This window comes from Astyanax mexicanus, chromosome 15 (assembly GCF_023375975.1).
Source record: "Astyanax mexicanus isolate ESR-SI-001 chromosome 15, AstMex3_surface, whole genome shotgun sequence".
NCBI classification, from domain to species: Eukaryota; Metazoa; Chordata; class Actinopteri; order Characiformes; family Acestrorhamphidae; genus Astyanax; species Astyanax mexicanus.
In genome coordinates, this window is record NC_064422.1 from 46,930,001 (window position 1) to 46,942,500 (window position 12,500).

General features: G+C 39.3%; 1 protein-coding gene and 1 long non-coding RNA gene across 3 annotated transcripts in view; one reads left to right on the forward strand and one right to left on the reverse strand.

The window, feature by feature from the left end:
* Positions 1-7,590: 7,590 nt before the first annotated feature.
* rgs7b (regulator of G protein signaling 7b) overlaps positions 7,591-12,500 on the forward strand; it is a 93,681-nt gene continuing 88,771 nt past the window's right edge. The window contains exon 1 of one of the 2 annotated variants that reach the window (XM_049464778.1): positions 7,591-7,923. In XM_049464778.1, coding sequence (XP_049320735.1) covers positions 7,846-7,923 — 78 coding nt within the window. In that variant the 5' untranslated portion in view covers positions 7,591-7,845. The remainder of the gene's footprint in view (positions 7,924-12,500) is intronic. The other variant, XM_049464779.1, reaches the window with a different exon arrangement.
* LOC125781252 (uncharacterized) lies at positions 8,667-9,130 on the reverse strand. Its single transcript, XR_007424474.1, has 3 exons — positions 9,047-9,130; positions 8,939-8,992; positions 8,667-8,902 (listed from the first exon to the last, which is right to left on the reverse strand). It is a non-coding gene; the product is annotated as an uncharacterized LOC125781252 (long non-coding RNA).

Below are 12,500 nucleotides of genomic sequence, written 5' to 3' on the forward strand. Positions count from 1 at the left end.
TAACAGGATTTTATACTCTATATTTAAATGTACAGTTGGGTCAGTGTTCTTTAATTAGTGAAGATTGTCGTTATTCTTAAGATAAAATTATAAGATGCTTTAATTCTCAGTAATCCGATGTTTATATTCACTAATCTTGATTATGTTCAGTGTTTATTATTTCAGTAATAAAATAAATTAAATGTGATTAGTAATGGTGAGTGATATGACTCTAAATTAATATTAATATTTTAGAGTATTTTTGTGCTAAAAATATTTTTGGTGATATGTAAATTTTTTTTTCAAAAGTTTACCTTTGCTACAAAATAAAGATTTAAGTTATATTTATATATAAAAGAGTTGAGTACGTTCAGTAGAACAAAAAATATGTAAACAAGACCCTGGTTTTATATAAACAATTTGTATAAAATAATAATGAAAAAAAAAGTAAAAAAAATGAGAAATTTAACAAAAATCTACCACACAACTAAAGTGCTGCATTTAAACTATAAATAAACACCATAAATAGCAAAATACAGAATTTAGTTTTTAAGATTATCACTATCATGTTTTTTTTTGTGTAATTTTATGGTGATATTAGTGCGTATGGGAAGATAAGGTACAGCTCCAGTGAGCAGCTTTATAAAACCCAGTGAAAGTGTTTCAGCTGTTTTATAGCAGTAAAATATGAATTAGTGAAACTTTAATGAAGAGTGAATTTCAGAGGATCTTTATGGAGGTTCAGACCGAGGGCTGTAGAGATTTACTGATTAAACCGGATCGGTCCTGAAATGCTCATCTAAGTGTTTCTGGGTTTTTGTTGTTGCTGCGCTCTGCTGTGATTTTACTCAGGTTTTTACACTGATGTAACGAGTGAATTATGATCTGCATCTGATATTTTCATTTCCGGTCTCAACAGTTCACTACAGTTACAGTTAAATCATTATAGCTCCACTGTAGCTCTGGCTGTATGTTTAGGGTCATCGTCTTGCTGGAAGGTGAAACTCCTCCCCAGACTCGAGTCTTTTACAGAATTCAGCAGGAATGGAGTGAAGGGAGAGTTTACAGCAGCTCCATCCAAACCTCGCATCTCCAAACACAGCTGAAAGTGTGTTAGCAGTGGAGTAAAGCAGGTCTCTGGAGTGTAGAGCGGTGGGGGCGTGTTCTCTGGAGTGTAGAGTTTGGTGGAGGGGGGATCATGCTGTGGAGTTGTTTCTTTAGGAGTTCAGCTCAAAACCAAGAGATTCTGAACAATTTAATTCTCCCAACTTTACAGGAACAGTTTGAGGACGACCTCTTCCTGTTTCAGGATGTGCACTAGTGCACAGAGCCGGGATGAGTGAGTTTGGTATGGAAGAACTTGACTGGTCTGAGTTCTGTTTTTCCTTCAGCTGCAGTTTTTATCAACAACATGCTTTTATTTGCAAATCTGTAAAAAACTCAGTTTAGAAAAACAAAGCTCTACTGTAGTTTTATTAAAATGATTTGAAAAACTTTATTTTTGTGTCTGAAAAGCCTTGTTTTATATTAATTTATTTAGTTTGATGTTTTAGTTTAATGCTACAGTGATGTAAAGCTTGTATCTCCTCCGGTGTCTCGTCTCTCTGTGGATTAGCGGCGGCTCTCGCAGGAGGACTCCTCCTCTTTATCCTCGTCTTCTGAGGCTTTGCCATTTTCTCTCCTGTCCCTCGTCTCCGCTGCTCTTTCGCTGGTAATCCAGAGCTGCGTGAGATCTGAGCCGGAGCGGCGTGCCCCAGGGTTCAGCTCTGGGCCTCGTATTGATTTATACTGAAGCTCGGTGGACGTGGCGGCGCCGGGGAGCCGAGTGCCAGATGGTCCTGCCAGCAGAGATGCTCTTTCCCAAAATGGCAGAGTGAAGCCTGACTGAGGATCTGCAGATACCTGGAGACACAGGTGGCAGAGGGGGAGGAGGGGGAGGAGGGGGGGGGGGCGGCATGTGGAGCTCAGCGGGCGACGGGTCTTCAGCAGCTCTGGGTCCTAGTGCCCTGAGATAATATCACTTATTAAAGTCACATTAATTCTATTTTTTTATATTTTATATTAATGAAATGTTTCAAAAAAAAAAAATTTTTTTTTAAATCAAGCATACAATTTAAATCCTTGTTTCTACAGCCATTAATAATCTAATCATGAACATCTTCACTCGCATTTTACCTTTTTTCTAGAATTTTCAGAGTGCTGCAGTATAACAGTAGAGTGATGATAATACAGATGACTGTGATTAAAACTTTAATTACATTATCAGCTCTGATACTGTTTCTCCTGCAGGACTGAATCAGCAGAAACAGCTCTGAAATCAATCCTTCTGAATCCAGCCTCCACCAGCCACAACAACAGTTTATTAAATATTAATCCTGAGATTATCATCATTCTGAACAGACCATTCACTACAACTCCCATAATTCACCTGCACCCGCTATTATCAGACCATTCACTACAACTCCCATAATTCACCTGGCTTTATAACTTATACAGGTGTGAGTGTTCCAGCTGTCAGGTATCACTTGATGAATGTACTGCTATCCCGTGATTTGTGGCATGTTCGTGTTTAATAGCTGAATGTATTTTAAACATGTTTTTATTAGTTTTGCTCTACAGGTTTAAATAGATGTTTATATTAAATATAATCCATATAAACTCTTTATTTTCTTGCTGTAATAAATTACATTGTTAAAGTAATTAAATATTATTCTGTGGTTTATATCAGAAATCCCCTGAAATAAATGATGAGTTATTTGAGCTGTTCTGGGATCAGTGCTGCTCTGTGAGGGAGGGTAATCAGGGCTGATCTGGATCAGCTGTGTTGATCAGCACTGGTTCTGTTCACACTGGAAACCAGTTTATAGGGAAAGATCGGCGGTTTTACTGGGATTCTTCTTCTACTTGGGTCTGGAACATCAGTAAGATCATCTCAGAAGATCCAGCAGAGTTTAGGTAAGTTTCCAGATTAAAAGGTTTTTTTTTATCAGGGTTTTTATTATCAGGGTTTTTTATCAGGGTTTTTATTATCAGGGTTTTTTATCAGGGTTTTTATTATCAGGGTTTTTTATCAGGGTTTTTATTATCAGGGTTTTTATTATCAGGGTTTTTTATCAGGGTTTTTATTATCAGGGTTTTTTATCAGGGTTTTTTATCAGGGTTTTTATTATCAGGGTTTTTTATCAGGGTTTTTATTATCAGGTCTGTATGAATCTGATCAGACTGTTGATCAGAGGAGGAGATTCTCTCATTTAATTCCTTTATTCAGACCTGAGATTTATTTTAAACCTGTTGAAAGCAATGGAACACCTGGTTATTCACAGTTTCTCAAATGAGGATATTTTAAAGAGTTTATTCTGATTTTGTTGGAGTAACTGTCTCTGCTGTGGAGAGAGAGGAGGCAGATCCAGAGTTCAGTACTGAGAGGATCCTGTTCTGTTCTTTTCTACAGGGTTGAGAAATGCTGTTTGCATTTGCACATCTATTTCAATTACACTTTTAAAAGTAAGAGTTAATTAGTGTAAAATAACACCTGAAGGTTTAAAAAATAATGTAAGTTTTTACAGATTCATATTTTATAAAAGTATTTTTATAAATTAAACTCATTATTATTGTTAGGGATGAAAGAAGGCTTTATAACTGTTTATTTTAGTGCAGTTAATGATGATGGTAATGGTGATGGTGCTAATGGTGATGGTTATGATGATGGTGATGATGATGATGGTGATGATGATGATGATGATGTGATGTTATGACAATGATGTGATGATGACGTGGTGATGATGTGATGATGGTGATGATGGTGATGATGGTGATGATGATGATGATGATGTGATGTTATGACGATGATGTGATGATGACGTGGTGATGATGGTGATGATGTGATGGTGATGATGATGATGGTGATGGTGATGATGATGTGATGATGGTAATGAGGATGTTGTGTTTTGATGATGTGATGATGATGGTGATGATGATGTGATGATGGTGATGATGATTATGATGATGATGGTGATGATGATGAGGATGATGGTGATGAGGATGATGATGATGATGTGATGATGGTAATGAGGATGTTGTGTTTTGATGATGTGATGATGATGGTGATGATGATGTGATGATGGTGATGAGGATGATGGTGATGATGATGATGGTGATGAGGATGGTGATGATGGTGATGGTGATGAGGATGATGGTGATGATGATGATGGTGATGATGATGATGATGTGATGATGGTAATGAGGATGTTGTGTTTTGATGATGTTGGTGATGATGATGTGATGATGGTGATGATGATGTGATGATGGTGATGAGGATGATGGTGATGAGGATGATGGTGATGATGATGGTGGTGAGGATGATGATGATGGTGATGATGGTGATGAGGATGATGGTGATGAGGATGATGGTGATGATGATGATGGTGATGATGATGATGATGTGATGATGGTAATGAGGATGTTGTGTTTTGATGATGTGATGATGATGGTGATGATGATGTGATGATGGTGATGATGATGTGATGATGGTGATGAGGATGATGGTGATGAGGATGATGGTGATGGTGATGGTGGTATTTGATGATGGTGATGAGGATGGTGATGATGGTGATGATGGTGGTGATGATGATGGTGATGAGGATGATGATGATGGTGATGATGATGTGATGATGGTGATGAGGATGATGGTGATGAGGATGATGGTGATGGTGATGGTGGTATTTGATGATGGTGATGAGGATGGTGATGATGGTGATGATGGTGGTGATGATGATGGTGATGAGGATGATGGTGATGGTGATGGTGGTATTTGATGATGGTGATGAGGATGGTGATGATGGTGATGATGGTGATGAGGATGATGATGATGGTGATGATGAGCTTCAGGCTGTGTTGGGTCTGCTGGGTCTAGAGATGTTCTGGGTGCAGAGCTGCAGTTTCTGTAATTAATATCAAGTAATGTTTGAATATGTAGTAAATATAATCAAATAGCCACCATACAGTACCAGTCAAAAGTTTGGACACACATTATTTATTAATTTATTTAAATTAAATTAAGATTGTTTAAATCATTTAAAAATATTATGCATTGTAGATTAATAATTAAAATGATCCAAACTAACCTATGGCATATATTAATAAACAACAAATATTAAGAACGTCTCTGCTGGATTTTCTCAGTCAGTTTTATGAGGAAGAGTCTCCTGGAATTCAGGCTTTCAGTTAACAGCTGTGCTGAACTCATCAAGAGTTAATTACTTGAATTTCTTGTCTCTTAATGTAAAGTTTGAGAGCATCAGTTAAAGTAAAGTAGTGAAGAGGTAGAGTTACAGGTACACAGTGAATAGTGAATATTTGAGTAATGTTCTAATCAACAACTACTTAACTAAATCAAGAATAAATGAAAGTCAGTCAATCTGAAAAGAGGAATCAAGAATCAAAAATGTTATGATGATGAAACTGGCACTTATCAGGACCGCCCCAGAAAAGGAAGAGTAATTGTTTCTTATGTTGTACAGGATAAGTTTAGGCTAAAAGACATGTTTAGAGTTAGCACACTAAGGTAACCACCACTAGCACATGGCTGCTGAACTGTTTATATACAGTTATAGAGGATATATAGATTATCTAACCCGCTGTAGATTTTTGTGTTTATATACAGTTATGGAGGATATATAGATTATTTAATTGGGTATAGAGTGTGTATAGTGTGTGTGTGTGTGTGTAGTGTGTGTATAGCATGTGTTATTGTGTTTTTGAATGTGTGTGTGTGTGAGTGTGTGTATATAGTGTGTGTGGTAGATGTTTATAGTGTGTGTGTGTTTGTTTAGTGAGTGTGTATAGTGCGAGAGTGTGTGTATATATAGTGTGTGTGCGCGCCCCTAAGAAGGCGTATGATTGGTCGCAGGGTGAGGCGCGTGCACGTCGGTGGTTGTGAGGTCTGCCTCCGTCTCTGCTGCTGGAGCGCGCGAGTCGGTTAATCAGAGAGAGCTCGCGAGCCCCGTGCAGCGCTTTCAATGGTTTATCATCCAACCGGCAGCTGACCGACCGACCGACCGACCGCAGCTCGAGCGGAGAGGGGGAGGAGGCAGCGCGAGACCGGGCCGCTGTTTTCAGGTAATTTGCTGCTTGTTCGCTCGTGGGGTTTATGAGCGCTGGTGCTGTCCGCGGTGCTGAAGCCCGCGCGGTGCTGTTTAGTATCGGTCGCTGTCCGCGGTGCTGAAATCCGCGCGGTGCTGTTTAGTATCGGTCGCTGTCCGCGGTGCTGAAGTATCGGTCGGTGCTGAATTCGCTCTGCAGGTCCTGAAAAGCACAACAGCGCTCGCCCTGCTCTCACAAACAGCAGCATCAGTCCTGACAGCTGCTGCTCTCACAAATCCGCCGCTCACATCTCAGCCTCGCGCTGTAAACACATCAACCCCACCGCCGCCGCGCGCGCTACCGTTTATCTCCCGGTTAAACCGATCGTTTCCCCGCTGCTCCTCCTGACCGCATTACAGAGCTCCGGAATCCGGTTCTTCACGCGGGATAACCGGATCTGCGGAGAGATAGTGCTGTAAATCACGGCCTCGCGGCCTCTCCTGTCTTTGATAATGTTCTTCTCCTACATTACAGAAATATATTTTTCAGCATTGCTGTGAGGATTTGATTGCATTTAGAGCAAAAACAAGATCATTATCAGGATCAGAATCATCTTCCCTCTCTCTCTGTTTATTCCTGTGAAAAACGAGGAGTTAAAGACTCTTTATTCAGAGCAGAGATTAAAAAACTCCTGAATGAAGTTTTAGACTCTGTTGTGTTTTGGTTGTGCAGCTGTAACCCCTCCCCCCCTCTCTCTCTCTCTCCACCTCTCTCTCTCTCTCTCTCTCCACCTCTGTCTCTCTCTCTCTCCACCTCTGTCTCTCTCTCCACCTCTCTCTCTCTCTCTCTCTCCACCTCTGTCTCTCTCTCCACCTCTCTCTCTCTCTCTCTCCACCTCTGTCTCTCTCTCTCCACCTCTCTCTCTCTCTCCACCTCTCTCTCTCTCTCCACCTCTCTCTCTCTCTCTCTCTCCACCTCTCTCTCTCTCTTCACCTCTGTCTCTCTCTCTCTCTCTCTCCACCTTTGTCTCTCTCTCTCACACACAGATTATTTTCATCTATTCCTTCCTTCTTTCTTTCTTTCTTTTCTATCTCATATTTACTCCTGATCTCTCTCATTCTGTGGGTCTCCTGATTCATCATCCTATGATGTAGTTAGGTATAGTATAGTACAATAGAGAAGAGTAGAGTAAAGAATAGTATAGTACAGTACAGTAGAGTAAAGTAAAGTATAGTATAGTATAGTATAGTATAGTACAGTAGAGTAAAGTATAGTATAGTATAGTACAGTAGAGTAAAGTATAGTATAGTATAGTAAAGTATAGTACAGTAGAGTATAGTATAGTATAGTACAGTAGAGTATAGTATAGTATAGTATAGTAAAGTATAGTACAGTAGAGTATAGTATAGTATAGTACAGTAGAGTAAAGTATAGTATAGTATAGTATAGTATAGTACAGTATAGTATAGTATAGTACAGTAGAGTAAAGTATAGTATAGTACAGTATAGTATAGTATAGTATAGTACAGTAGAGTAAAGTATAGTATAGTGGAGTATGTAGATAATTTATGGATTACTGATCCTGGGTCTGGGATTAAGGTTCTAGTTGGATCTCAGTGTGGAGATTTAAGTTTTAGTTTCTGCTTTTTCCAGGAACTTTATGGAGGAGTTTTACGGTGACTCAATTTTGTTTTTAATCTCTCTCTCTTTACCTCTCTCTCTACTTCTCTCTTTCTTTCCCTCTATCTCAGTCTTTCTCTCTCTCTCTCTCTCTCTCTGTAAGGAATGGCTCAGATGAACAGTTATGGTCAGAGCAGTAATGGAGTAGCGGACGAGTCTCCGAACATGCTGGTCTACAGGAAGGTGAGTCCTGCTCTTAAAGGTTAAACTGGTTTTAGTTTGGTTTTATTTGGACTGTCTGACTCTCCACTGATGGACAGATGTCTGATTCTGAATCTGAGTGTAATCTGATAGTTTAAACCGGTCAGCATCTGAATTGTCCCACCAACAACCAATAGAATAAAAGCAGCTTTTTACTTAATTGTACATTCCACCTTAAATAATGCAACAGCTACACTCTGCCACTAGTTAATACTGCTGTACTGTTTAAGGTGGAACAGAAATAATTAGCTAACATCTGCCTCGTCTGTAGATAAGCCTCCAGCGCCCCCTACAGTCTGTACACAACATGCAGATTCTGTTTTCTCAGCCAAAGCTGTTTTCACGTTTTTTTGAGTTATGGTTCAGAGTTAATGGTTGTGTTAGTGATGATAGCAGCTGTTGTTGTGCATTTTGGCTGAAGTTCAGCAGCAGGTTTTAGTTGTAAAGTTGATGATCAGGCGTTGAGTAGATGATCAGTGTTTCGGCTGCAGGATGTTGAGGTTTAAAGTCGAGGGCAGAACTTTTTAATTACATGCATATTTTCTACTCAATTTCACTCCATTCTAATGCAAAAGATGGCATTTTAAGCCACTGTCAATCTTGAGTTGAATTAGGTGCCTAATTAATTAGAATAAATGAACTGATTTTTTTTTTTGTTACGCCTCATTTGGAGTGTTTGCTCAGTGGTGTGTGAGCTGAGTGGAGATTGAGAAGCTCAACACATTTTAATATTTTATACTGCAGAAGCTATTTTCATTCTGTCCCAAACAGATAGGTGACCTAGAAGTTTAGAATATTCTCTAAACTCTTATCTCACACTCAGAGAACACACTGCAGAATAACTAGCTCACACCTGTAAACCTGTTCACACCTGTAAACCAGCTCACACCTGTAAACCAGCTCACACCTGTAAACCAGCTCACACCTGTAAACCTGTTCACACCTGTAAACCAGCTCACACCTGTAAACCTGTTCACATCTGTAAACCTGTTCACACCTGTAAACCAGCTCACACCTGTAAACCTGTTCACACCTGTAAACCTGTTCACACCTGTAAACTAGCTCACACCTGTAAACCACTTCACACCTGTAAACCAATTCACACCTGTAAACCTGTTCACACCTGTAAACCAGTTCACACCTGTAAACTTGTATCGCTCGTCTACTCCGATCTGCTGCTGCCGAAAGGCCGGTTGTGAGAATCTGGGTCGTTTCACACTGAACTGATCTGGATGCAGAACAATCCGGATCTTTATCTGTTTCTCCTTCAGTGGATCAGAACTCTGATCTGGATCAGTGAGATTCTGCTGCTCCCAATATTTCATCATGAATGAAGCTGAATTTGGGTCTCCGTCCTAAAATTAACGGAACTGCTGAATATTTTAGTACCTGCAGAATTCAGAGACTCACAGCTCCTCTGCTCTACAGCTGTGCTGCCAAATTACCATCTTTAATATTAAAGATTCCCAAGAATTCCAGACTAAAGTGATTAATCCATCGTGTAAATAATGGTGATTGAGATTAAGGGTAGGTGGGACAGTTTAGCTAAGCAGGGTTTATTTTCGAGCTTAAAGCAAAAAAAAAAAATCAAGCCGTTTTTGCTGAAGCTTCACTCTGAAAGCTGGAAACATCTTCAAAATTTAGTGCTTTACATATAATAAAAATAAGAGAACTTAGAGCTTAATCCACAGATAAAACTGACTGTTGGCGTCTGTCTAGGTTGTATTCAGTCAGTGGAGCTCCTGTGTTTTCTGTTACCAAGATAAACAAGATAAAACTCCAGAAATGTACCTGAACACACCTCATTTCCAGAACACCACGCCCATCAGTGTAGATATATTCAGAAGATCTGCTGCTGTTTAAACCAGGCAGGAGGAAGGAGAGAAAACAGTCTGTTGGCGGGGGGTAAGATAGTGATGAGCATTATGATGTGTGAAACATTTCTTATTGTTATCTGTTGATAAAATAGAATAAAAATTCAGACATTTAGAAAAACCCGGGACACATTTTCATCTGGCTACTCTCTTCTGTATGACTTCTCTGGAGCTGCGTTTACTAATGTAGTAATGTAGTGATTTAATGTTGTAGTAAAGTAGTGATGGAGTAATGTAGTGATGGAGTAATGTAGTGAGGTAGTGATGGAGTGATGTAGTGATGGAGTAATGTAGTGTTGTAGTGAAGTAGTGATGGAGTAATGTAGTGAGGTAGTGATGGAGTGATGGAGTAATGTAGTGTTGTAGTGAAGTAGTGATGGAGTAATGTAGTGAGGTAGTGATGGAGTGATGTAGTGATGGAGTAATGTAGTGTTGTAGTGAAGTAGTGATGGAGTAATGTAGTGAGGTAGTGATGGAGTGATGTAGTGATGGAGTAATGTAGTGTTGTAGTGAAGTAGTGATGGAGTAGTGTAGTGATGTAGTGATGGAGTAATGTAGTGAAGTAGTGATGGAGTAATGTAGTGATGGAGTGATGTAGTGATGGAGTAATGTAGTGAAGTAGTGATGGAGTAATGTAGTGATGGAGTAATGTAGTGATGGAGTAATGTAGTGATGGAGTAATGTAGTGATGTAGTGATGGAGTAATGTAGTGATGTAGTGATGGAGTAATGTAGTGATGGAGTAATGTAGTGATGGAGTAATGTAGTGAAGTAGTGATGGAGTAATATAGTGAAGTAGTGATGGAGTAATGTAGTGATGGAGTAATGTAGTGAAGTAGTGAAGTAGTGATGGAGTAATGTAATGATGGAGTAATGTAGTGAAGTAGTGATGGAGTAATGTGGTGAAGTAGTGATGTAGTGATGGAGTAATGTAGTGATGGAGTAATGTAGTGAATGTAGTGATGTAGTAATGTAGTGATGTAGTAATGTAGTGAAGTAGTGATGTAGTGATGGAGTAATAAGGTGAAGTAGTGATGGAGTTATGGAGTAATGTAGTGATGGAATGATGTAGTGATGGAGTAATGTAGTGAAGTAGTGATGGAGTAATGTAGTGATGGAGTGATGGAGTGAAGTAGTGATTGAGTAATGTAGTGATGGAGTAATGTAGTGAAGCAGTGATGGAGTAATATAGTGAAGTAGTGATGGAGTGAAGTAGTGATTGAGTAATGTAGTGATGGAGTAATATAGTGAAGCAGTGATGGAGTAATATAGTGAAGTAGTGATGGAGTAATGTAGTGATGGAGTAATGTAGTGATGCAATGATGGAGTAATGTAGTGATGGAGTAATGTAGTGAAATAGTGATGGAGTAATGTAGTAATGGAGTGAAGTAGTGATGGAGTAATGTAGTGATGGAGTAATGTAGTGAAGTAGTGATGGAGTAATGTAGTGATGGAGTAATGTAGTGAAGCAGTGATGGTGTAATATAGTGAAGTAGTGATGGAGTAATGTAGTGATGGAGTCATGTAGTGAAGTAAAGATGGAGAAATATGAAGTAGTGATGGAGTAATGTAGTGATGGAGTAATGTAGTGATGGAATGATGGAGTAATGTAGTGAAATAGTGATGGAGTAATGTGAAGTAGTGATGGAGTAATGTAGTGATGGAGTAATGTAGTGAAGTAGTGATGGAGTAATGGAGTGATGGAGTAATGGAGTGATGGAGTAATGTAGTGAAGTAGTGATGGAGTAATGGAGTGATGGAGTAGTGTAGTGATGTAGTGATGGAGTAATGTAGTGAAGTAGTGATGGAGTAATGTAGTGAAGTAGTGATGGAGTAATGGAGTGATGGAGTAGTGTAGTGAAGTAGTGATGGAGTGATGGAGTGATGGAGTAGTGTAGTGAAGTAGTGATGGAGTAATCGAGTGATGGAGTAGTGTAGTGAAGTAGTGATGGAGTAATGGAGTGATGGAGTAATGGAGTGATGGAGTAATGTAGTGATGGAGTAATGTAGTGAAGTAGTGATGGAGTAATGTAGTGATGGAGTAATGTAGTGAAGTAGTGATGGAGTAATGAAGTGATGGAGTAATGTAATGATGGAGTAATGTAGTGAAGTAGTGGTGGAGTAATGTGAAGTAGCGATGGAGTGATGGAGTGATGGAGTGATGGAGTAATGTAGTGATGGAGTAATGTAGTGAAGTAGTGATGGAGTAATGGAGTGATGGAGTAATTTAGTGAAGTAGTGATGGAGTAATGTGAAGTAGTGATGGAGTAATGGAGTGATGGAGTAATGTAGTGATGGAGTAATGTAGTGATGGAGTGATGGAGTGATGGAGTAATGGAGTGATGGAGTAATGTAGTGAAGTAGTGATGGAGTAATGTAGTGAAGTAGTGATGGAGTAATGGAGTGATGGAGTAATGTAGTGATGGAGAGATGGAGTAATGCAGTGATGGAGTAATGAAGTGAAGTAGTGATGGAGTAACGTAGTGATGGAGTAATGTAGTGAAGTAGTGATGGAATAATGTAGTGATGGAGTAATGTAGTGAAGTAGTGATGGAGTAATGTAGTGATGGAGTAATGTAGTGAAGTAGTGATGGAGTAATGGAGTGATGGAGTAATGGAGTGAATTAGTGATGGAGTAATATAGTGAAGTAGTGATGGAGTAATGTAGTGAAGTAGTGATGGAGTA